Genomic DNA, 27024 nt, shown 5'->3' with positions numbered 1-27024 from the left:
AATGGAGTATTATACTGCGCAACAAAATGTAGGCATGAAGAAGCTTGTGTAGATTGCTAGTAACCATGATCAAATTTTGCTCAATATGTCCTTGGGCAAAAGCCTAGCATTAAGCAATCCATATATGCTTGTTCCTATGAAGTGTTATAAGTTCCTTTTATGAAGAGTGGCCTTTTCCATTACTCTGACTTGCAGTTTGCTTCCAACATGGAGGTTTTACGTCTTGTATGGAACTATTTACTTTATACTTGTAGAAGGCATATATACAGCTAGTTGCTTAACTGGAAGTAAACAGTATCAAATACCTTTAGGAGTCTCATATGCACTTAAAAACAGGCATACAGTTTAGAAGGTGACATAAATCTTAAGATTTATCTTTCAAAATGAATTGAAAATAACTGCATCTCAGATGTGTAGATTCAATTATTTTACTATTATCTTAGCTAAATGCCACTACATATAAAACTATTACTAATTGGTGATTGTTTTTCTACACCTGCACATGATAAAAGGCAAATAAACTCTACTAGCTGAAAAATACCCCTTTGCTATATTTAAAGCTACACTACATGTGTTTACCCAGAAATACGACCCATTAAACAAGTAAGTGTACTTAACACTGTAGCCTTGGAGATATATACATTGATATGCTACATTTGACCACAAATGTGCAGATGTCCTTATTTCCCTTCCCCACCTTATTCTTTCACACTTTATCTGGTATGAATAAAAGCTGTCCTTATACGAATTGTTGTTGGGGAGAAAATATGTTTTGTACTTATTAGATGTGTGTGTACCAAATAAAAGTACTACTATTGAATACTATTAGGCCAACTCCTGTGTTACCTGAATTTCTGTTTGTAAGTTGCTATGTTACTTTAGCCAACCAGGCATTAAGACAAAGACAGTAGCACTCTCTAACCTTGTTTTCCTGTTCTCTTACTGAAAAAATTAATGTGGCAAATACAATTGACAGAATAACAAATGATCCTACAGCACTGAATGTGCAAATAAGAAACAAAGAACGTTATGTTTTATTGAAAAAAAAAATAACAATGAGTGACGCTTGGATAAATCTTTTACTGACACTTCCATCTGATTTAAAAAATCACATGGGAAAATGGCTTCATTTATTAGATGGAGTAAATAGTTTTAAATGATTTGACAGTATGCATAACTCATCACATTCAGTTTACAGAGCCCCTTACATATTACAAACACACTCATATACAAAATGGTTATACATATTAAGCATTAGGAATAAAGGCAGAAATATTATTAATCTAGATTCGATATTAAAAGAAAAACAGTCACTTCATATTAGGCCTAGCAGGCTTTGATATTATAAAGAGAAATATGTGCTTTCTATTCCTGATAATTAACTTTTTCTCAACTGTGCCCTTCCAAATCTGTAAACATTTCTCATTACCATGTTGTATTCAAGCCATTCTAAGTTCTGAATGTCTTAATTCATCAATGGAAAAGTGACATTAAGTGCTTAAAGCAAAATAAAAAATGTATAAAGTTTTCATTGGTGTAGACAGCTTCCCCCAACTTAGAGCTTTCCAGATGTGTTGGGACTACATGTAGTTTCAACACATGTGAAGAGCTCCAAATTGAGAAAGATTTGGGTCAAGTTTGAAGCATTATTTGGAGCATTTGAAGTAATCGGGGAGCTGCTTCCCTTTTACATTAAGAGTGGGAATTCAGTGTCCCTCTAGACCAGCGTTTCTCAACCTTGGCAACTTTGTGTGGATTTCAACTCCCGGAATTCCCCAGGTGCCAAGGCTGAGAAACACTGCTCTAGATATTGTTGGACTACAGCTCCCACTTGTCCTGATCATTGACCACCCTGACTGGGGCTAATGGGAACTGGAATCCTGCAATGTTTGCAGGGTCCCAGGTTCTCCACTCTTACATCAAGTTACCATTCTAGACTCTGCTTCATGACTCTGCTACCATTCTAGACTCTGCTTCACTTTCCTTATACAGAAAAGTTTTTGAGGGGGAAAAAGGGGGGGGGGCAAAAATAATGCTTAGCATATATAGCCAACTGTGACTGCCACCCACAGAAAACTTGGAGGCCTGTATCTGTAAGTAATTTCCAAATATTTTCTGTTCGGGAAGAAAAGCAATGGTATAGAAAGTTTTTTAAAAAATCCTGATTTCCAAATTTTCAGTGTGATCTCCACTGTGAAATGATTGTGCTTGGGCCAGCCTCTTCTATCTTTACAGCTTCAAAAAGCATATAATAACCTTACTCAGGGCACTTAAAACAAGCTAACTATAATAAAAGTGGTTTGGGGGATGCAAGAGCTCAACAGGAGAATATACGATCCTAAATTAATGCCTTTGAGGCCAGGGAGTATATGTAAAATAAAGGTAGTCAATATAATATTACAATGACCATGTCAAGGTGTGAGTGGAGATTCTAATTCAAATCCTGCCAATTAAGCAAACTGAATAACCTTCAGCCGGTCATTCTCTCTCAGCCTAACCTACCTCATAGGGCTGTTGTAAGGATGAATTAGAGGAGAAGAACCATGGGAATGCCACTCTGAGTTCTTTGGAGGTATTTAAGCTTAATAATAATTGAGAATACTAGTATATATACAAGATTAATTTCATATACGTTAGATCAGCTTTCCCCCAACCAGGTGCCTTCCAGAAGAGTTGGACTACCCATGTTGGTCACCAATGACAGATGCTGTAGTTCCACAGATCTGAAGGCAGCAATTGGGAAGACGGCTTTACACAGTTTATTAATCCCAGACTGTTATTTAACCAACATAATCTTTATCACTAATTTTTTTTCAAAAGCATCTTACTCCCATTCTAAATAGCCATCCCTAACAAGGAAATGGAGAAAGCTATCAAAGTCTTTGACTCGTTCCATTTTAAATCTAAGTAACTTCAGTCTTCAAAGTCTTAAAGACAGCAAGGCAACTGAAGAGACCAAGATCTTGTAGAAAGGTTTCCATTTAAAAACAGGTGAGCTCCTGTTAGATGGATTTCCAAAGGCAACTCAAACAACAATTGCAACAGGAACAACAACAAAAAAAAAGGCACTGAAATAAAAACAGCTATAACAGTAACACATTTCCTGGTAAGGGACATTTGTGAGGTAATGGGAATTACCAATACATTCACTACTGGGTGTAATCAGAACAACTTCTCTTAAGTTATCTGCACTAGCCTTCCCCAACTACGTAGAATTCAAATGTGTGGAGACCACAGTTTTCAGATTTTTACTGGTCTGTCATTCCCCTGGTTGGTGAAGGGCTGGTGTATGTTAATGCAGTGTCTCAAGCACTGGACTGCTGGATACTGCAAAAAGAAAGCACACGTGCAGCTGTTAGTTAAATGTAAAAGCTGCAGGCTCACATATCAGGGCCTTGCTGGAGAAAAGAAGAACGGAAGTATCTGTTTCTGGCCCTTTCTAATTTAATCCCACATATGGACAACGATATGCTGAGGAAACAAAGATTCTACACCAACCTCACTCCCTCTCATTGACCCCTCATGGCCCAAATACAGTTTTGACACTTCAGAGCATGGCAGCAGATTAGTTGTTAAATGCCACCTGAAAGAACTTCTGGGCAGTGGGCCAACCCAAGTGATAACAGGCTGCAATCTTATTACATATCATGTGAAAACTTTCACACAGCCATGCCCCATCCTCATATAGATGCCCATGTCATCACTTCAATCTTATTCATCTAGGATAAGGGCAGCTTTGGAGCTGCATATATAAATCCACAGGATTATCCTTTTTCTAAAAAACATGTGATGTTAAGCACCACAGCTACTGTAGATCAAAAAATGCTTTGACTTGGTACCTAAAATTCTTAGGCTTAGGTAGAGAAAGGGGAGAAAGCTAAGTGGCAAATTAGAGAAGGGATAAACATGGGAGAACAGACTTTGCTTTAAACAGCAATCTTACCATTATTTAGAACAATAGTTTCCATCATACCCAGATAGAGCAGGAGATCCTAGGAACTGCACTCCTACACATTTACTAGGTTGGGAAGCCAGTTTTTTTTTAAAAGGAGACCACAATCATTTAAAAAGCATATTTTCATTTCTTCAAATTACTTTTAAGAATAAATTATTTTTAAAATCTAAGTTTCAAAAATCTTAATTCCACTCCGCCACCAATCAAATATTACTAAAGTAATCCTCATTAAATTGTAATCTATGCCATACAAGATGTGCAAATCTGATTGAAAAACTGACTGCATGTTCTTGAAGCTTGGTATACGTTGGCAAACAACTTCTAGGTGATGTGCATTTGCATGATGCCCTCGATTTAAAGCTCCCCAGATGTTGACAACTAAAGCTCTCCTCGTTGCTCTGAACCTAGCTGGCATTGATGGGATCTGTAGTCCAGCAACGTTTGGAGTATTGCAGTACCTTAGCCCTGTCCTAGATTGCATCTCCCCCTTAAATCACTGGGGAGTCTAGATGAGTCCCCATTTGAAAAGCAAGCATTAGAATTATGTTTACAAGAACATCACACATTTTAAATGGGGCAAGGAGATTACTAAGTCTGAGGAGTGTGCAAGTCCTGCACAGTATATCTGAAAGCCACCCAAATTTTAGCCAGTAAAAATAACAGCTAGTGTTCTAGGAGCTATATAATAAACACCAAATAAAAGCAGTCTAGAGAAGCCCATAGATATACATATTTTTACAATTTCTTCATGGAGTAGGGAAACCAATTATATCAATTTGAACTCATGGATGAGTATGAAAAAGCAGGAAATGTGACAATGGTAACACATGTTTTATATATGCTCTGGGTGGCTCTGGAGACAAGAGATCATCTCTTGGACAGGCTTTCCTTCATAGCAGATTCGATAAACAGCAGTAAATAGTGGAAACCTAAAAAATAAGACAGGCAATCATCTTACTAGATGGGGAGGATGAAAGCTGTTGGTGTCCAACTTTCATGATGCTCTGATGACCAAAAAGAATCTGAGATAGCATGTATTTATTTATTTATTTGATTTGTGTTTCCTTTTTCTATTCTAGACAAGTATATCTAAATGCACTGGTCCCTAAATTAAGAAAGTAGAGCACATTAAAAAAAATATAGCAGCTAGCCTGTGTAAAACTTTAGAGGGGAAACATATTTAACTTCTTCCTTTTCTTTTCACCATATTCTGCATGCAAAGGTTGCCAGATCACTTTACAATATATTCATTATTTAAATCACGTACATAATATCCCCCAGTGTGTGCCAACATGGTGTAATGGTTAAGGTACTGGATTAGGAAGGGGGACACCCAGGTTCTAGTCCTCCCTTAAGCATGGAAGCCAGCAGGGTGACTTTGGGCAAGTCACTCTCTCTCAACTGACCAGAAGCCAGTTTGATCTAGTGGTTAAGGCAACAGGCTAGAAACCAGGAGACTGTGAATTCTAGTCCCGCCTTAGGCATGGAAGCCAGCTGGGTGACCTTGGGCCAGTCACTCTCTCTCTCAGCCCAACTCACCTCACAGGGTTGTTGTGGGGAAAACAGGAAGAGGAAGGGGTATTAGGTATGTTCACCGCCTTGAGTTATTTATAAAAACAATAAAGGTGGGATAAAAAAAATTTAAAAACCCACCCTAATCTGCTTCTGGCTCTGTGATAAACAAAACCCCTTGTTACATCCTGCACTGACAGCTTTGCTTGTAAGAACTAGGTGAGTGCAGTGCAAAACAAGTGGGCCCTGCAACTATGTTGGACAAATGCTAAGAAAAACAACAACAAACAACAACACATGTACATCTCTCCTGTTCCTCCCTGTTATGGATATGTCCAAAAATGAGAACCAGGTATCAAGAATTTCAAGACTGATTTGTCCTTTGTGGGAAGGCCAAAAATGTTCCAGCTATTTTCTGTTTCAAATCACAAGAATTTCACAAATCAAAAGAACCAAAAATCAAATTCTACAGGAGTTTTCAAACCACTCTATGAACTATTATGTAGCTCTTGTTTCTATGTTTTATTTTCTATTAGTAGCTTTTACAATAAAACAGAGAAACAAGAGGGCCTGTGGGGATGGGATGGGGTGAGGAGGGGGAGAACAGGGAATAAAGGCAAGTCCTACAAGGAACTGCCAGTTAAACAAATTGGTACATTGCTTATGATTAAAGAAAATAAACCAGTGAGTGCAGCAAAAATACTATTGTAGGGACATAGGATAAACAGCTTTTGGAATTTCAGGTAATCAAGCATGCAAACATTCTCTGATTATTGGAATCTGATACCAATTTTAAAAAACACCAAGATAAAATTATGGTTTGGTTTTCTATCAAAACGAGAATGAGACAATTTATATTTTAATATTATTACTGGGAGATCATTTAAATATATAGCTCAGTAACCCATTAATATCCCACTTCTGGCTGACTCTCTGAGTAGAAGAGGAAGATCACCTCATTTCCCAACAGGTTCCCTAAAGATCCAAAGGAGCAGGTTTGGGAGGCATCTGAGGTTGAAAATAGGAGGAGGGAATCAGCAAATTAGTAGCTCACTTACTTTTCCACCAGACCTTTCTGCTGAAGGATGCGATGCACTTCTGCAGAAGTCTGTGGTCCTTGAAGTTTCTGCCCATTCAGCATCTCTTGCTCCAATTCTTCAATGGTCTGAAAGTTAAAAAAAAAAAAGTATTTCTAAGGTTCGCAGATAAGTACGTAAGGTGACTAGTACTCCCCATCTCATCTTTGTGTTAACAGTTTCAGATAGAAACCATATGTCCCAGTTCCTTGTTTGTTAGCCCGTATTCAATATACCTCAAAAGCAAGCAATTATCAAGTCCTACGCTTGTTACGATTTGCAGCTAATCTGTTATCTGCAACATCTGTGAGTACGCTGGCACTGTGGTTATGACTTTGCCTGGCTCTACCATTACTTTTAACAAAGCTACCTCTTCTGTGGCAATTTCTGAAGTTCTGACTCAGGGGTCACTAACCATTGGGTGGGATTTGTTTTCTTCATACTTTTGTTTTAACAAAACTTACAGAGCTCTCTAAAAATAATTGCTAAGGAAGTCATCATAAAGACAAAGGAAACAGGCCCCCTTTGGCTATTCTCTAATTTCAGCTCTGCTTAGAAATAAAAAGCAAAGTTTATAGTTGTATTACAGAACCATAAACCCAACAAGTTGTAACTAGGTTCAAAAGCATACCTTATCACCCTCTAATACAGCCACAAAGTGCTACACAATCATTCCAAATGTGTCAACTTCCTGGGTTGAGGGAAAGTATCCAAAACACCACAAGTACTATACCTTTCCTGTTTTAACAAATGCTTCGGCCACCCTCCGATTGCGGCCACCGTAACACGTTGTGATCAAATCTGCAACCCCGCAGCTCTCCAGGAAAGTGGCAATAGAGACCTGCCCCTTGCAGAAGATTTTGGCAAAAGCAATCATTTCCATTAATCCAAGTCTAATGACGGCTGCTTTGGTATTGTCGCCACAGCGAAGACCGTCACAGAAGCCAGCTCCCACTGCTACTATATTCTAAATAGATGACAGGAACAAGGCAAAAAGACAGCAGAGTGATTGAAGAAATCACTGAAGCTACAGTTACATGCATGCTACATGAATTTCAGGTTGTCAACAGCTGCAAAGATATATTCAGCATCTTTCATTAAAAGAGAAAATCTAGTAAGTCCAGCACTGAAGGAACTGTATTATGAATTTCATTTGGTAAATATGATAGTTATGGTATAGTTTTGGACCAGTGTAGCAATTTATGTCCCCCTATCCTCTAATTCTTAGAGATTCATACCCAATGGAAAATTACTGTTGCCCGGAACAGTGGTTTCATTTACGTATGCTAAGCCATGGTTAATGTAGCAGAACTCTGGTTTGGTGTTATGACTAAATTGGCAATTCCATAATTGAACCACTGTTCTATCCCCCAGATACCACTTGGGAAATGAAAGTAGGTAACCCTCTCTAAACCATGGTTAGTTTGATTGGAAGGTCAAATCGTATTTGGAGTGATGTATGAACAGAAGGAGGATTGTCTAATCTTTCTCTAGAAAAGTCTGCCTGAATCTACATGACACTTCCACCTATAATACAACTTGTATTATAACAAGCACCCAACCTGCTGTGGTTTATTTAGTAAACCATGCTTGGGCAAACCAAGCCTCGGTGGGGTGAGTGAACACAGCTTCGGTGTGGTGTAGCATTTATGTTAAGACCAGAGAGATTCAGACAGATCTCTGCTCAGTCAGGAAACTCACTGGGTAACCCTGGGAAATTCTCTCTCTCAATTAACCTACTCCACTGATTTGTTGTAAAGATAAGATGGATGTATGTAACGAGGAGTTTCTAGGAGTGTGCCACCCTGACTTGTATTCCTTCCGAAGGTGTGCAGAGAGCTGATATGCAGATTCTTGCAGATTCATACTGATTCTCATTCCTGCCCTTAGAATATAAATACAATGGACTTGCCACTCAGTGACTTCATAACAAGGGCATAAACTCTGTCATGAGTAAGGATGGCCAAACTCTGACCTAAAAATCTTTTTGCAACAAGTCCTAGATAGTAATAATTACCAAAGCAGTCATATTTAACTAAAAGGATGTAGCAAGCTGAAATATCATGGGGCCGAGTTACTTGCAGAACCTTCTCTCCCCTGTTGTATCTACCTGTCCTGTGAGATCCAGCAGGGGAGGCATACTCCAGGTCTTGCAGGGAGTGGCAGGTCCCTGGAGGAGAGGCTTTTCTGTTGTGGTGCCTGTTCTCCGGAACATCCTCCCCCCGAGATTAGACTTGCCCTTTTCCATACAGCCTTGAAAACCTGGCTTTCTTGATGAGCCTGGGTTGTGTGGCTGAGCCCGTAGCTTGGTTATGTGGATAGTGTTGGTTGGTTTTATTCTATTTTTTTATGATGTTTTATTTTGTTATTTTTCTTCTTTGTTAGCCACCGAGTCGTATGTTTGATTGAATAAATAACGAATAACTTAATAACACCCCCTCCCCCCGCCAAACACTAAATGCCCAGAAGAAAGACTACAGTATACTAAAATCTCTGTTGGTAGCCAGTTACCGCAGAGCAGCAGGCTATTTGCTTCAAATCTGCTATCTTTCTTTGGTGACAAGCCTAATGCAGCCTAACATAATATCTGTGCAGGCATAAAGCTCCAGATTTAATCACTGATTTCTCAATAAAAAGAGGATTTTAGATAGCTGGATGGGGAAATCTTTGCTTGAGACTTTAGAAAGCCCCTTCAAGTCAAAATGGATAATGGCTGGGCTCATGCTTTACACACTAAACTGGTATGTGATCCCAGCTAAATGAACAACCTAATGTGGTTTGTTTGGTTTGGGTTTAGCATGTGAGGTAGACTTATTCAAGTAATCATGTTAGGTGATTTATTCAAGTAAGCATGGTTAAATAAAGCCACTCAGTTTGTGAATGTATTCTCTGCATATTAATAAAGAAGATATTGTACTATAATTGTAGCTTTACAAGAAATGGCATATCTTTTCAGTCTATATGCAACAGAGGGAGACAGACAATGGATCATAATGCTGAGTTCAGATTCAGTGAACTGCAGAGAGCTTTGCCAGAATGGGTAATTCAAAACAGATTTCCTTGATGCATGTTAAGCTTAGCTGAGTCCAGTATGGAAAACAGATCATTTCTTATACTTCCTGATCAGCAGGCTGTGGAAAGTCAGAAAGACTCCTCAGCATTAGAGAAAGTACAGACATTTACTTACAATCACATAATTTCAGAAGACTGTTAGTATTCAAGCTACACCATACTGGTACAGCAAAGATTCAAGGAGGCATAGTAACGCAGAAGAAACTAGAAATGGAGCCAGTCAAGAAAGCATAACAACATGTGCACACAATGCTGGATCCTGGTTTAGCACAGGAGACCCAATAGCTGGGTGCCAGCAAGCACATTTGGATTTTTGAAAACATGTTGCAAGCACTCTCACAAAATGGTATCATGAATAACAGGGCTTTCGCTAATAGCCATAATGGGCACAGCTACTCCCCAGAAGCCACTCCCCCAGAGGCCTTTTGTGCCCATTATGGCTATTAGCGAAAGCCCTGTTATTCATGATACCATTTTGTGAGAGTGCTTGCAACATGTTTGGTGTAGTTGCTCATGGCATCCACTCTAACCTGTAGGATGCCCCCACCCCTCCCAGCTTCTTTTGTCTTTTTCTGGACAGGCACATTTCTGAATCAAACTGGTAAGCCACCCCTTTGTGAACAATGAGAGCCAGCCTTGTGTATGGCAAAACCACAATATTATCTGGTGGTACAAGCAACTTGCATTACCTTGAAGAAAGGAAAAACTTTGATTTCTGAAAGTAAGTTTGATTTGTATGGTAGTTGTGAAGATCCCAAATGAATGCAAATTTCCAGAACCAGTCTTACATTTTATCTGATCACTCCTGGCTATGGTGAAAATATATTTAACAGCAGTTCGGGATGGACTAGCCAACTTTTCTGGCTGTGCATCATCTTTATATAGTGAATTACATCCCAGTGGCCATGCTGGTTGAAATTCTGAGAATTACAAGCCCCAAATGCCTAGCATCATGCCTGGAATCCCGTCAGGGGGTGAAAAGATGGGTTGCGATACAAGAAACCATCCACTGTCACTTAGAGTTATAAACTGGGATACTAACAATCTTAATAAACCATGGTTACAAATCTTGGCTACACATCTTGATTCTATGTGAATCAGACCCCAGTATTCAACTATCAGGCAGTTCCTTGCATGAACTGAGCCTAATTCCAACTTTCTCCCATGGGATCTAATTCGCTTTAAAGGGGAAAATCAACTCCTCTATCACCAAACAGGTTGTGGCGAGAGGGGAAACTGGCAACTTAGTATGAGGAAAAGAAAGGGAGGAAATACTGGGGCTCCTCCTTGCATTCACCTCTTGCAACTCCCTCCTTGCTTTTCCTAGCGTAGAAAGATAGCTTCTTTCATCTGGGTCTGTATATGACTGGTCAGAGGCCTATCAGAGAGTTGGCTAGTCCATCCCCAACTGCTATTAAATGTAGTTGCACACACAATGAGAGTTGCAACTGGCTTTGTGAAAAAACACCACTAGGTAATTTCAGCATCTGAAATTTGACACTTCTTTGCTATCTTAAGGCACGGGGATTGCTTCTGAAATTTCTTACTTTTCCCTAGACTAGCCCCTGACGATGAAGACTGGTGTTCTTGGTGCTCTGTGAGCTTGGTTGTTTGCTTGCGGGCATTTCATTATCCAACCATGTAACATCATCAGGACACTGATGGTGATCAAGCTCAGAGAGCACCAAGAACTCCTCTTACGGATTAGCAAATGCCTCCAGACCTCTTCTCTCTGTGGCACCGGGGAAATTCAACAGTGATATTGCCAACAGCAATCCAACATGCCTGTTACTTGAAAGAAAAGATTTCTAATGTCTTGTTAAATTATATCCCCAAAATCTAGAATCTTTCACTCTGTTAAGACGTTTGGCTACTCTGAGCTTGGACTGTGATGAAAAAGGTGATTATGTACTCATGGGCTTGTATTTCAGATTCTAAACATTAGCTTAAAGAAACCTTCTGTACAGCCTTTCAATTAGCACTGTACTGAAGAAGAGGCAAGGCTGGAGAATATGATTCTGTGTAGTCTAGGTTTACTTCCTTTTTCAAAAATAGAGTAATAATGATGAATTTGTCAATGTAATTTCAGCAGTCAGAGTTTTTTTCTTTCTCAATTTTTTTTCTTTCAAATTCAGCACTAGATATTATTTAAGTGCATTTTTATGATTTTTAAAATTTTCTTTAGTTGTTAAATTGCTATTTGGTTTTTAAAAAGCCCTTTCTTCTTTTATTGATTCTCAAGGTTTATTAATCATTTTAATCCTTGGTTCCCCCCCCATAGTTTAGTATAGATTTTTTTTTTACCATATAGCTTCCTTATATATAACAGCTTAGGTTTCTTTTTAAAGTCTATCATTTTTATACAATAGTATATAGATATATATATTTATATAGCTAGTTTGTATATAATACTATAAACTATTCTACAATGTTTTACAAGGAATGTTAATTGCAATGTTTTTAAAGTTTCATCAATGATTGAAAAAAGTTTAAAATGTGAAAGGAAACATTTCACTTCAATGTATCTTTTTTCAGCCTGTTGTCAAGAGACCATAAAAACACATCCAAGGAAGTGGTTAGGCAAAATACTGTATATGCATCAGGTGTAATTGTTATTCCGAAGGCAAATTTTGACCAGGAGGGCTAGGAATGTTGTTTGGCAGAAGAACAACACAGAACTCTTCCCTTAACATTTATGTTTGCTTTAGTACTTTGGCAGCCTTAGTTACTGAAATGTTCCCTGTTCAAATGAGTTGGCAAAAAAGGACCCCACAGCATCTACTGAAAAGGGCATTTACTGAAGTGTTTGGATATCCCCATGTTTATTTCTCTGATGCTTGGTTATTGAAATCTGGTCTACAGAACCTATGGCAGGAGAGCAGATGCCAGACAGCAAACCCAAAGTGTCTCATCACATCACATCACATCACATCTCTACCACTAGGGTGGCTCCTCATCTTCTGCAATTTCACTGATATCAGTGACTCAAGAAAAATTACAATTTGACCATTGCCACAATCATGTAATTGTTGTTATCACCAATACTGCCCCCTTGTGAAGAGTAGGTGAGACTGGAGCCTCAGTTGAGGTCCTGTGGACCAGGTGAGATGGTCTGGCAGACAGAATAACGTCCACAGGGGTGCTCCCCATTTCTGCTCTAGCAGCTCTGGAAATGCATGGAAGGTTTATGCCCTGTGGTTTATGCCCTGGTTCTTGTTGCCCACCATTAAACTAACCAACAATAAAAATCCAAAAACTCCTACTTCAAAGTGCTTTCCAAGAGAGAGGTTGCCTGCATACTGAAGGGAGTTTTGCAATAAACCAATACGGTAGTTTTGGCACCAACATGTCACTCAAGATTACAAAGGAAGCAAATATGGAAATCGGGTCTGGTAACAAACTCCCCAGCAAATTTACCTCTAGTTTTATGAGTCGGTGGGAGGCAATTTTGCTTTTTAATGCCATCTTTGAGAAAAACATACCTTAAGAGCGCCACAAATCTCAACTGTATCAGCATCATCCACAACAGTTATTCGGAAGTTTGGGGTCTGTAGAAGTTCTTTGAAAAGGAGGCCATTTTCCAAAATTTTACATCCTATTTTTGTTGGGGGAAGGGAGAGAAAAGGAGAAAAAAACAGTTAATGTCATTTGGTTATCATTTCAGCATTTCTAAGTAGGAAATAAAACAAAACCTTTACACAATTAAAAATGAATCTATTGGATCTTCAGCAAGTTGTGTCTCAAAATCCTTCCTGATCACACAGTAACTCTTAACCCATACAAGAATCGCCAAGATAGTGTCCTAATCTCTTTGAATGAAAGGTTCAATAAAGAGATGAGAAATAAAACAAGAAATCTCAAGGGGGTAGTACCTGATGATTCTTCTAAGTGTATTCAGTTCTATGCTGTCTTTTTTTTTAATCTGTTCAATTGTGTCTGATTCTCAGAGACTGCCTGGAGAAGTCCCTGCAGTTTTCTTGGTAAGGTTTTTCAGAAGTGGTTTGCCATTGCCTCCTTCCTACGGCTGAGAGAAAGTGGCTGGCGCGAGGTCACCCAGCTGGCTTTGTGCCTAAAGTGGGACTAGAAGTCAGAGTCTCCTGGTTTCTAGCCTGATGCCTTAACCACTACACCAAACTGGCTCTCATGCTGTCTAATCATGTCTTATTTGTGGTCAGATCTGATGTAGGTTTTTACTAATAAAGACCTCTATATTTTGTAACAATATATCACAACCATTAAAATATATAGCAAACCAACTTACCCTTTGGCTAGTACTGAATCAGCCAAGGCAATACATATTTCATACTTCTAGCATCCTGATTTACCCTACTATCAAAGAATCATGCTATTGACAAAACAGGGATACTTGAGATACAAAGACAAGAACTAAGGTATGATTTCTTCCCATCTTTTCATATATTTAGTGGAATGAGTGGAAAACTGTCCCTGGAATTGAAAAGTGATTCTCTTCTCACAGCTTGTACAAAGCCCTCTCCGTAACTACAATGCAGTACATGACTGCAGGATGTTTAGCTGCAAGACAAAGAAAAATGCATGCAGAATTTGGAAGGCCTTGATACAAGTCAAACTATTCTACTGCACTGCTATTGCTTGTCTGATAGTAAGGCTCATTGAACTCTATAGAATTTATTTTTAAGTAGACCTATCTTGGATTGCATGTGCCTCGTGTGGTGCAGAGTGGTAGGCGGCAGTATTGCAACTGAAAACTCTCCCCACAACTTGAGTTCGATCCCAGCGGAAGCTGGATTCTCGGGTAGCCAGCTCAGGTTGACTCAGCCTTCCATCCTTCTGAGGTCAGTAAAATAAATACCCAGCTTGCTGGGGAAGGCAACAACTGGGGAAGGCAATGGCAAACCACCCCACTACAGTCTGCCAAGAAAACGTCATGAAAGCAGCGTCCCCCCAAAGGGTCAGACATGACTCGGTGCTTGCACAGGGGACCTTTCACCTTTCACCATCTTGGATTGCACTATTCACCACATATTTCAATCTAATGTTCTCTAGATGTGTTGGCACAACAACTTCCAGGATTGCAATGCTGGTTGAAAATTCTTAAAAGTATAGTCCCAATATACTTGGACGGCTCCTGCTTGAGGAAACCTGCTCTACAGTATTATTGGAAGATAATGAAAAACAAAGTGTAACTTTACTGGGAGCAAAAGTCCATCACCGAAGAGCAGTGGCAGAGGCATCTGCAGCAACAGTCACTGGCTTCAAAATGGCAGACATGACTTGGTAATCAAAACCCCGGCCCTTTTTACACCTATGTAACGCATGCAATGCTCAGTAAAAAGGCTGTCCTAACAGTGAGACACACACTGAGACAAGGAGTAGTTCTCTAGTGTTTATTACTGCTACATAAACAGAATCCTAACAAACTGAATAAGCGTGGGAAAAACCCAGACATATAAACCCCAAAAGCTAAGGCGGGCCTGATCTGAATGGCTGCTTAATTCCTCAGTACTACGCATGCGTTTTCCCCCCTGGATAGAGGCCCGCTCCTGCTCACCATCATTACTCATGACAGGGACAGAGCTTTGATTACCCAATTGCATTTGTCATTTTGAAGCCAATGACTGCTGTGGATACTCCTGCACCCGTAAACATGCTATGAACAGCAACTCTGCTGATATTTTTAAAAACACTGCTGGAAATTTGGGAATTTCCCATTTCTTAAAAAAAAAAAAAAAAGAGAGTAACTGGTAGGAATATCCTCCCTTTCCTCACAAAGTATGTTTGCTGCTTGCTTCTGTTACAGAGGATTGTATGCAATGACATCCTATAAATTTAAGCATCGCTAAGTTCAATGTTGGGACATGGTGGCGCTGCCGGTTAAACCGCTGAGCTTGCTGATAGGAAGGTCGGCGGTTCGAATCCGCGTGACGGGGTGAGCTCCCGTTGCTAGTCCCAGCTCCTGCCAACCTAGCAGTTTGAAAACTTGCCAATGTGAGTAGATTAATAGGTACCGCTTCGGCGGGCAGGTAACGGCGTTCCATTTAGTCATGCCGGCCACATGACCACGGAAGTGTCTACAGACAAACGCCGGCTCTTCGGCTTTGAAACGGAGATGAGCACTGCCCCCTAGAGTCGGACACGACTGGACTTAATGTCAAGGGAAACCTTTACCTTTACCTAAGTTCAATGAGACCTACTTATTACTAATCCAGGTTAGCCATGGGAGGATTACAGACCAAACCTGGACAAATGCAGTTCCTAAGGATCACACAACACTGAAATGAAAGTATTTATTGAAAAGCATCATGTTACTTTTCAAAATTTACCTATTGTGGTTTCGCAGAACTTCTCTGCAGCTACCTCATTGGCAATGTTAGCTCCCATCAACACACTGATATCTATCCCCATTTTCTCTCGGATTACATCGGAGATGAGTTTGAGTCCCTCAGGGCTTTCATCTATTCCCTGCAGGAAACATAGGATGGCAATGATTACAGTCAATAATCACTTTTGGAAAGAAAATAAGAGACAATAATTCTTGTGGATAGACTTTACAGTGGCATATATACAGCATACAGAGTGGTCTAATCTTTATTGGTAAAGTGTGTCTGCTGTGCTAGTGTTATAATTTGTCAGCCTTCCCAGGTAGACCAGACAGGAAACACAACCAGATGAGCTAATTCTACTTGATTATAAGGCTATATTAACAGAATATTGCAAGTCTGAAAAGTACAAATCTCCTGCTGTCTCCTTTACAGCCTGAGAAGTTAGGCAAGGTTGCTTCTGAGCCTGCTTCTCCACTCATTATGCAGCTGCGGGCTATGCCCCCTCTACTATTCCCTAGGCAGCATCTCTTCGCCCCATTTCTCAAAATCTTTCTCACATACTACTACATAATCAGACATGTTAGGCTTACGACACATTTTAAGCATACTGGTTTGATCCAAATACAACATTTCTCTCCTGTATTAAATTGACATTTAGCATTTCTTCATTTCAGCATCTTCCACATGTAGCAAAATCACTATTCAAAAAGAAGGTAGAATGTACTGCATTACTCGACTAGAACACCATAGCTGACAAAAGTGTAGTTATTTCTGAACCTGCCCAATTTTTCAATCAGGGCATCCATTAAAATTTAGTTAAAAGGAGCAAAACATGCAAGGAAGGAAAAATATTTTCCACATTTGTATCAGCTAAAAAACAGAGGAGGGAGCAACTACAACTCAATTTTGTACCAATCTTCCCTCTCCCCAAACTCATTTATATAGTTTCTGAAATCAATTCAGTAGTCACCACCATCACATAAGAAAAACCAGGATCTAAAGAAGCCTATAGAACAGCTGAAATGCAGAGGTGTACAATCTTTCAGACTTATAGGGACATATAGGGCCTCTGAAAGCCATGGTTCCAGAAACTTCAAGAAGTTACTACCAAACTAATTTTTAACAAGATAAAAGGGAAATATTCTGAAAGATACAACTGAGAATAGTCATGCTGACTATATTTAAATTAAATTTAAAATGTACACAACATTAAATCAAATTTAGTTTTTGCTTTGCTACACCAATTATCTATCAGAGTTTACACCACCCATTCCACTTAAGGCTGAGAGGAAGTCTCTGACCAGAGAAAAATTGTGTATCCCACCTGTAGTAGGAGTGGGATAGGAGCCAATTTTCTCTGTCTGTGGTAGCTTCTCATTTCTCCAGGAAGACTCAAAAACACAAAACTTCCAATTTGGGACATGAGCTGATTTTTTTCTTTAAAAGCTGTTCAGGATAAGTGTCGATCATGACGGTAAAATGAGTTTACATATACAGTGAAGAAGTAACTGATGATTTCTACATATAGCTCCAAAACTGAAACCAAATTAAACGAGATACATCTGTCCTGGATCTCTCAGGCTGGAATCAGTTAGCTAAGCTATATTAAAGTTGTAAATCCAGCAGATGTATACAGTCCAATCCCAAAGGGAATAGAGTCCATACCAAGGAAGCATTCATTGTCTGAGTCAAAGTTTCCAAGGAAGTGTACAGTGAGAACTAAATACAGGACAGTTCACAGCAAAGCATATGGCACTGAAGGCTTGGCTGTCATAGACAGCTGTTCCAATAACAAACTACATTCAGGTGGGAATGTACATACAGGAATCTCTCAGACTCCTCCTAAGCATAGCTTGGATTGATCTATCCTGATTTCTAGCACCAGGCTGCTCCTGAATATATTCTACCTTCTACCTTCCTGCTGTCATAACATGGAGATGGCAGCCCTTCCATGCTTCTATGGGGTGAGTGAGACTTCAGTTCGTGGTCTGAATCACAAAGGCCAAGGGCCAAGAAAGCGTGGTTCCTGATGCTATCACTGACACCTCACCACCAGGACTCCACGATTTATACTTCTATAGAATTCTTTCTATGCACCTTATTGAACAGTTGTTTAGTAATTATTCAGTTTTGTTTTATACATGAAAAGAAACAATTGTACCTTAATGAGAGTTATACCAACAGCTTTCTTTGCTACATGCCCAGTAATTGCATCACAGATTTTATAAATGAATTGGTGGGGAATGACAAAAACCAACAAATCTGCATCTTTCACAGCTTCGTTCAGATTTGGGACTGCAACCTGCAAAAAAATATTTGGGAAAGAAAAAAAGGAAGATATGTGTAATCATGTTCAAAGACACTCAATTCACAATTCTTATTTTAAACTGCATTTAATTAATAGAACTAGCAAATTCAATTATTAAGGCCAAAAGGAAACAATTTCAAAATAAACAAAAAATTACATATACTCAATAAGACTTGGTGATACACTGTATTACAGCAGATGCATTTAGCTGGAACTGGAAAATTGTAGATTTCCAGAATAATTTAATAGCCAAGATGTTAATATCTGCATTGCCAATGATCATAACAGCAAATTGCAAATAGAAAGAAATGAGCAAATTTGGAACATATTCATAACCAAAGCATTCTGGGCTTTTTGCAAAAAAAAGAAAATGATTTTGTGACTTACGGTTTTGATCATTAGAAAGAATAGGTTATAGAAAGAAGGGAATTATGATGTAATCTTGAGAGAGAGGTTTGATTATAATAGTATGTACAACTGCTGAGAGGAAGATCAGAAGCCATTTCTTTATATTTCTTTTCATGTTTTCTGTTCTTCTATTTTCTCTTTATTCTATCTCCTTTTTTCTTTCTCTTTTCCCTTTCTTTTCTTTGCTCTTTCACATTTACTATATCTTTTTCTCTGAATGTATTTCTTATATATGTAAAATCTTTTAATAAAAACTATTCTAAACACACACATATACATATAAACATACATACATACACACACACGTGTATAAAACCAAAGCATTCTAATAAAATCAATGGAAAGACTCCTTCACAGGAAGGCACCTTATATTTATTTTGGTGAATGGCAACTGTTCTTTTGAAATTTAATGAATATACATGTCAATGAAAACTGTTTTATTTTCTTTGATCTATGGAAAGATACCTCATTTCTCCCCATATTGTAAAAAGAACAAGCCAAGACTAAGATGCAGTGAGATGAGAGGTGACCAATGTTTTGCTAGTAGACATTCATGAAAGACCAGAAATTTCCAAAACAGTTTTCTTACTTTCAGAAATTGTATGCCATGTGATATCAAAAGAGAGGGTAGTGAGAAGTATCAGCCCAAAGCCCACATATATCTGCTCCAATATTTACCACATTTTCTGGTAGTTTATATCCAGGAAGATATTTCACATTCTCATGGTCATTATTAATGATATCTGTAAGTTTCCTTCCATTAATAGTTTCTTCAAAAACCCACATTTTCACTGTAGAAGCAAACTTCTGCAATGTTTTTACATTATTGCCTATTATTTTAGCCACAGCAGACCCCCTGCAAAAATAAAGAAAATAATTATATGCATTAAAAAATATGCTAGCTTAAGAATGAGGAAGGAATGAAATCTAATAATCAAGTAATGGGTCCAATTACTTTGTATAATTTTCAAATGTAGAACTGTCATTGAAATGTCATGGTGGCAGCTCGTTCAAATTACTCTCTACTAAGCACATGCAGTTTAACTGTGGTTAGGAGTACATGGGACTGGGTCCATGTCATTATTTATTCCCATTATAATCAATGTGATGGTTAGTCATGGCCAGTTTTGACCCACTGAATTCAATAGGACTGTAATTTAAAATTGAACATACATCTCCAATTGCATTCCTGAGAATTTTTGTTAATTTAAGATTTTATACATTTGTTTAAAGGTTTTATTTTAGACTTTTTGGATGAACATTGCAGTTCACAGAATCACAGAACTGTGGAGTTGGAAGGGACCACAAGGTTCATCTAGTCCAATTCTCTGCAAAGTAGAGGAACACCAATTAGACCATCCATGAGATGTGGCTGTCCAGCTCTTCTTAAAAGGTGGAGAATCTACTTACTTAAAGTTATAGGAGATGTATGTGTCCTGCTTGTTATCAGTGTATGTGTCTTGTCTGTAGAAAGGTATTTCTCTGCAGCCATGAAGCAACATAAAAATTTCACAAGGTAAATGCCCCATCTTGTCCTGAACATGAATCAGTCTTTTTATACACATCTCCTTTTCATCCTTTCTATCTAGAAATCATCACATGGTTTATAGCAAAATTAGAAATGGGAACAGTCTGATAGCCAAGGGAGACTTTGACACAATGGACTGAGAATTCAGATCCACCATAGTTTTATTACAACTGCCAACAACAACAACAACAATTATCAATGAAAATAGGCAGGTCATTTACATTTTATATAGTACCAGACTCACCCCTACAGCTTTTAGTATTTTTCTTTGAAAGTTTATTCTTGGATGTGGCTGGCAAAACCCAGATGGCTCAATTATAAACTGGAGAGAAATCAAATAGTAATTTCTCTTTCTTTTGGAGATTATTTTGTTAATCCCTTCATAAAAAATGAAACATTATCCTCATTATGTCATAACGTTTTAAGCAAGGCCGAATTACCTGGTGCTTTCTAAATAACTTTGATTACAACTCCCACTGGCCCTAACCAGAATGGATAGTAGCAAGTCATTGTATTCCTCTGATTCCAAATGTACCTAGACCTCTTCTAGATCAGCCTAACAAAATTCTTATAGGCTATATTAAGAATGCGTCTATTCATCAGAAGAAAGATGATTATGCTATTCATTCACTGAGATCATCAGCCTAAATATTCTGGCTGTGAAGGTCAAAAGTAGGTCAACTGTTGTCTATTTTTGCACTAGTGAAAGTTACTAGAACAGTTACTAGTATTAGTCAGAGGGATATGAAAGATTGGGAAAGAAGTGGAAGAAGATTGCTTTTACTATATTAATATGAATTATATAAAAGAAAACATATGCCAGCATTTGCTAGTAATACTTTATGCATACATTTTGGTCAAACATTTGATTGGATCAACCAATGTCCACAATGTAGTACGAAATTACTCCCAAAGCTAAACAGAGTCTATCTTTAAAATTATATACACTGTCCACCTTCCCTTTAAAGTTCTCAGAGAGATACAGTTGTTGTATTATGCCATGCTCTTATTTTTTTGAGGTTTTACACAACTTCCACACAGAGAACTGAACTCATGGACACCATTGTGGAGCACCAGTACCAAGAAAGCCCCCAAAGCTAATGCACTCTGTACAGTCATCTCAAGGACCATAGTTCATGAGTTTAATTCCTGGTTTGAACCCCACAGTAAGATCAATGGCTATTTAAACCTAACAAATTCCAAATAGAATGAAACTAGGTGTATATTGCCTCCTAGTGGTCAGTAGAACTAAGCAAAGCACCTCTTTGAAAATAAAAGATGAGGGGATAAATTTATTTTTTAATTAAATGTATATGGCTGCCTATCTCATATACATGATTCCAGGCAGCTAACAATTAATACAAAATAAAAGCATAATAAAAACACAACCAATAATTAAAAACATAAATAACATAACATGGCATAAAATAGCAGCCAAGAATAATAAAAAATCTCACAGTCAATATAACCAAAAAGTGGGCTCACCCACACTATCAGAGCCCCAGGCTTAAAATATTTGTCACTATTTCACCTTTCTTTTTGCAGAAAAAGCTCCCCCTATTTTGTCCTATATTTCTGTCCTGTGTTGACTCTTGGCGACTGCTTGGACTAGTCCCTGAAGTTTTCTTGGCAAGATTTTCAGACGTGGTTTGCCTTTGCCTTCTTCTTTCTAGGGCAGAGAGGGAGTGACTGGCCCAAGGTCATCCAGCTGGCTTTGTACCTCAGGTGGGACTAGAACTTACAGTCTCCCAGTTTCTAGCCTGGAGCCTCAACCACTACACAAACTGGCTCTTCAATTGTAATGAAATTTACTGTATTCCATGATTCAGTTAACAGCCAACAAAGGGAAAGAGAATTGCAAAAGAGCAGATTGAACATCAGGGATTGAGAAAACGAAGTGTTCTGGTAGTCTTACTTTCAGGAACTTCTGCAAATAGCAACACAGTAAATACATTTTTCTGCAAATGTGCAACTGGACTAATATAAGCTTATGTCCTTTAAGCAGCAAAGTCAGCACTAACAGACCACTGATTATATTTAGCAATCTGAATGGTCTCTGTCAGCTTTTGTTGCAGAATATATGTCAACAGAGTTAAGACAAGAGTAAAGTTTAAAATATTCCATAATAGCATCTGGATAGAAATGTCAGAAAGAAAGTCCAAAAGAAAATTTCCATTAATTGCTCAATTTACTCAAGTGGAGTGCAGAACTTAATGAGTTAAAAAAAGTTATTCTTCTCTAATAGCATATTAATTAATATGATGAAATATCCATTTTCCATGGGAAAAAACCCTAACAAATGCAAAAATGTAGTTTAAACACATTTTGGAACCCCTCCTCCAATGATTAGCATTGTGTTTTTGGGTTTCCTCAGCATCTGGCAGTCTACTCTGGTGACAGAATGTTTATTCAGATAGATGGTTAGGAAGACCCAACCTGCCTCTTATGTTATGAAATGTATAGAGAACCTTCGACAAATACAACTACTGGAGGCTTAAATAGGTAGATCAAAATTCTGCCCCTTTTTACTAAGCTCCTAAAGCATCAAAGAGAGCTCCTCAACTGTCTCTCATTTCCATCTTCTCTGAACACAGTCAATTTCCCAAACATTTGATTGAATGAAAGAGGCACCTTATTTTCCAGTATACTGAAATGGTAATCAGGCCCTTAGCAAAAAAAAAAAAAAAAAGTTTTGTGTTTACAATGGTTTTTAATTTTTGAGAAATATAGAAAATAAACTGACAACAAAATTAACTTACAAAATTATTCAATTTTTCCAATTTCCTCAAATACATTAGACCAAAAAACAACTAAATGGACTTTACAGAGATTATCATATTCACCAATCTGATTAAAACTTCTCCAACACTGTCTAGAAATATTTTGATATCAATTTTTTTTTAAGGTCATAGGGTTTTAGAGCTATTATTTCCATATCCAGTTCTTGCTGACTCACCAAGACAGACTGAAGGAAAGTTAGACCAAAAAGCAGTGTTTCTCAACCTTGGCAACTTTAAGTTGTATGGACTTCAACCCCCAGAATTCCCCAGTCAGCATGCTGGCTGGGGAATTCTGGGAGTTGAAGTTCACATATCTTAAAGATGCTAAGGTTGAGAAACACTGCCATGAAGCATTCCAAGATGATTGGAATGTGTTTAAACTTGTAAGCTCCTCTATTTATATTTTAGTGAGGTAACTCAAATCTCTTGATTTATATGGCTCAATGGACCATAAGTAAATCACAATTGTTACACTAGGCTAAAGTGTAATCAGTTAACTTTTTATTCAGTGTCATATGAACACAACTGTTTAGTCTAATATGGAGGCAACTGAAAAATAGGGATAGGCTTGTGGTCAAACATACATATTATCCATATAGATGTCTGCATATGTTCAGGATTCATTCTCACCTTCAGCCAACTGTGCAAGAGAGAGTGCAATGAGCTGATAAGATACTTTTCTATCCCTTCAAAGAATGGGGAGGAAAGAACAGAAAGTTTTACAGTTCCTAAAATAAGCATTCTTAACACCACTTTGAATGTTGCTAATGTGAGAGAAAAAGTAGAACAGAAGCATTGTGAAGGTTTTTGAAACAAATGTTTCACCCAGTCAATTTAAATATCACAGATTCTAGACCTAGGAAATGTAGGGATTAATTTGTTACTCTTGGGAAAAAACTTAAGAGATAAGTGGTCTTCCATAACAAACATGCCTCATTTCTAACAGGCATTTTGATGAACACAAGAACAGCCCTGCTGGATCGGGCAAAGGCTCATCTTATTCCTAAGTCTTTGTTTCTCACTGGGACCAACCAGAGGTCTCTGCAATGCTTGTGAGACACACCTCTCCCACCAACACTTCCTTGCACCTGGTATCTGAAGGGATGCTGCTCCAACCTGGAGCTACACTGACTCGTCATAAGTGATAGCCCTTGACAGGACTGTCCTCCACAAATTTATTCAAACCCTTTTTAAAGCCGTCCAAGTTTGTTGTCATCATCACATCTCTTATGTGGCAATGAATTTCACAGGTTAAGTATGTGTTCTGCAAATAAGTGCTTCCTTTTGTCTGGTTTAACACTCCTCCCAATCAGATTCATTAGATGACTCCTGGTCTCAATGTTTTGAGAGAGGACTTTCTTTCTCCTTGCCATCCATGATTTTTGCATCTCAATTGCATTTCTCCCACAATCACCTTTTTCCCCCAAGCTAAAGAGTCAAAATATTCATTGGGAAAGTGTTCAAGACCCTTGATAACTTTGATTGCCCTCTTTTGCATTTCCCCCCCAAGAACTATTATATTCTTCCAAGGATAGGGACCAAAAGTGTACACAGTGTACACAGGGCTCCAGATAAAGGCTTTACAAGGTTGTATTTTTATGTTCATTCTCTTTCCTAATGATTATCAGCATGGAATTTGCCTCTTTTACAGCCAAATGGCCCCTTCCAATTCGGTGATTGGCTCCATCCTCTGCAGCCAACAAACTGTAACAAAATAAATATTTGTGCCACACAGCATGGAATTATGCAGACTTTTTTTTGCACTGTAATCACTGAAAGAGCAATACCTCTACCCAAGTTTTCCCCAGCTGGTGTGCTCTGGCCCCGTTGGACACCTCCAATCATTCTCCCACCCAGCATATCCAGGTGGAGGAGCCTGGCTGAGAGAATGTCATCGTGGGTACCCGGCTTAGATTAAACTCTCGGGAGGCGAAATACCACCCCCACCAACGGACATTCAAGCCCAGCGTCCGCGTTCCTAATGAAGGGACGCGCTTGGAACAACCACATTTCCACGCCAATCGGGGAAAAGGCAACCTTCAGCCTCGTAAGCTCTCTGCAATAAGGGAAAGCGCAAAGCCCCACAAAACAGCGCCGGTGCAGGGCTTAGTCGGAAATCTCTCCGCGCCCCGTTTCGGAAGGCTGTCACTTTTCGTGGAGGGGGTGAAAGGCGCGGCAAGTCCGGGGATTTCTCCCCACGAAAACCGGCCACAAAGAAAGCGCAGGCTCTGCCGACGCCCCTGCCAGCTCCGAGGCGCACGGCGCTTCCCACTCACCAGTTTCCTGAGCCCACGATGCAGACTTTCAAAGGTGCGCGAGGCAGAGCCATTGGAAGTCGCTGCAGCGACGCAAAACAGCCCAGGGCAACGGAGCTCCGTAATCCCCCTAATGGCCGCTGCGAAGAAACCTCCAGCGGCCATGAAGCGCCGACACAGGCGAAACAAGCCCGCCTCCACGAACAGCCGAAAAACTCCTCCTCCGGGGTTTGCTGGGAATTGTAGTCTACGTTGATAAATAACTAGAACGTGTTTCTCTTCTGGCTGCGCTTTTGGGGTTTACAAGCCGGTTAAATTTGCAGCCTGGGCGCGTTGCTGCTTTTGCATGCTGGCTGGGGAATTCTCGGAATTGAAGTCTGCACATTTTAAAGTTGCCAGGGTTGAGAAACACTCAACCCAATGCGTGGCTGAATCCAGAAATGCACGGCTTAACCTCCAATAATCTTTTCAATTTACTTGGGAATAAGCCGCACAATATCTGAGTAGGGGTGGATGCAGTTGCATTCGCATCCTCTTTTCGATTCCAGCAGCAACTCTTTGTTGTATTTATACAATTTCGTCGAAACAAACCCTTCTAGGTTTCACAACAGCAACTGCAGGCGATAGAAGTACTTTTGCACTGATCTCCTTTGATATTTCTGTGAGTCACAATAGTTTTCCGGAAATAGAACGGTCGTGTAAACACGGAAGCGGAATCGTCAGCAAGAGAAAGAAACAGACTGATGTTAGCACATTTATGCGAAGTTAGATCTTAGTTTGTTTGACTATCAATTGAGCAAGAGCAGAGTTACGGTTGAGGCGTATGAACGCTTACTCGGTGCTAAGTCCTATTGAATTGTGTCAGTTAAAACATTGTGGTAAGCATGCTTTATTTTAATCATGGTCTGTTGAAAATACATAGGGCCCTGCGTCACAGATAAAACTAAGCTGCTGAGCTGTAGTTTACAAACTACAGTGGTTGGATTCACATACCAGCTATGCCAAATCCAATGAACCACAGTATGTCTTAATGCAACACGTCAGTCTAGCAAATTCAGTGACGCTCCCAAGTAAATGGATAGAGAAGGGGGAGTCAGCAAAGGGCTAGTGTTTACACTAGCATCTTTCTAATGCTGAGATGTGTATTTGATGTGTAAGCTGAGTAAACAAATCAGGAGGAAAGTTCAAAAGGTGATACTGCTTTAGAGAGAACATGAGTAAGACTCAGATGATGAGGAAGTTCAAATGGAAGTAGTCTGTGTCAAGGTGCAAGATAAAAAGGAAATAAAAAGGCTCCAACAACTATTCTTTTAGGAATGCTGTTACATATGCATAGAACAGTAAGTTGAGTTGTTCTATATAGTTTAGGTTTTTTTATGGGGGTGGCAGAAAGTGCCATTGGTTTGGTTCATAGGTTCTGATTGAGCCAAAATGTGGTTTAGTTTAGCTTATTGTGCATCCAGCCATTATGATTAACCATCGTTTGGTGTGCTGTGCAGACATAGTTGTAGCTTATTAGCAAACAGTGGTTAAACAAACATGAATCAGGATGATGTGTGAATGCTCTCTTTAAACTTCTTCTTCATACAGAGAAAAGCAGATTATACATATTCCTAAATATTTAGATAAAAGTGAGTAAACCATTCTGTGGCTATTGATTACAGCAATAATTGGTGATAACACCTTCAATCTAGCATATTAATAGTTGTAATGGGACAGAAAATAATTTATTTGGTTTATTCCTAAATATCAAAATTATTGATATATTCCACTGTGTGGTTTCTTAGTGGAATTTCCCTTTCAAAATGATTTTTTTGTTCAATAGTAG

The 27024-nt window shown here is 38.9% G+C and overlaps 1 protein-coding gene and 1 long non-coding RNA gene across 4 annotated transcripts in view; both read right to left on the bottom strand.

Moving 5' to 3' along the window:
• Positions 1 to 1071: 1071 nt before the first annotated feature.
• Positions 1072 to 25404, bottom strand: GPD1L (glycerol-3-phosphate dehydrogenase 1 like). Of its 2 annotated transcripts, XM_063303926.1 has the most exons (8): positions 25218 to 25364; positions 19312 to 19489; positions 18079 to 18219; positions 15918 to 16056; positions 13098 to 13210; positions 7277 to 7510; positions 6526 to 6632; positions 1072 to 4884 (listed from the first exon to the last, which is right to left on the bottom strand). In XM_063303926.1, exons 1-8 carry the CDS (start codon positions 25268 to 25270, stop codon positions 4788 to 4790), a joined length of 1062 nt encoding a protein of 353 aa, XP_063159996.1. In that variant the 5' UTR covers positions 25271 to 25364; the 3' UTR covers positions 1072 to 4787. The 2 variants fall into 2 exon arrangements, with proteins under 2 accessions (XP_063159996.1, XP_063159997.1); XM_063303927.1 differs by lacking the exon at positions 19312 to 19489 and having other exon boundaries at positions 25218 to 25404.
• LOC134497916 (uncharacterized) overlaps positions 1072 to 27024 on the bottom strand; it is an 854438-nt gene continuing 828485 nt past the window's right edge. For both annotated transcript variants that reach the window (XR_010067969.1, XR_010067970.1), the window contains exon 2: positions 1072 to 1737. This is a non-coding gene — a long non-coding RNA (uncharacterized LOC134497916). The remainder of the gene's footprint in view (positions 1738 to 27024) is intronic.

The sequence above is a fragment of the Candoia aspera genome, chromosome 4 (assembly GCF_035149785.1).
Source record: "Candoia aspera isolate rCanAsp1 chromosome 4, rCanAsp1.hap2, whole genome shotgun sequence".
Taxonomy (NCBI): domain Eukaryota; kingdom Metazoa; phylum Chordata; class Lepidosauria; order Squamata; family Boidae; genus Candoia; species Candoia aspera.
This window is presented reverse-complemented; position numbering and strand designations above follow the sequence as displayed.

What these genes read in the sequence shown, in the direction of transcription:
- GPD1L (XM_063303926.1), bottom strand. Translation starts at nt 25,270, where the DNA reads ATGGCTCTGCCTCGCGCACCTTTGAAAGTCTGCATCGTGGGCTCAGGA. An exon ending in AGATTTGTGGCGCTCTTAAG is followed by an intron (nt 7,511 to 13,097) that starts GTATGTTTTTCT and finishes TCATCTATTTAG; the next exon opens with AATATAGTAGCAGTGGGAGC. An exon ending in CAGAAAGGTCTGGTGGAAAA is followed by an intron (nt 4,885 to 6,525) that starts GTAAGTGAGCTA and finishes CTTATTTTTTAG; the next exon opens with GTTTCCACTATTTACTGCTG.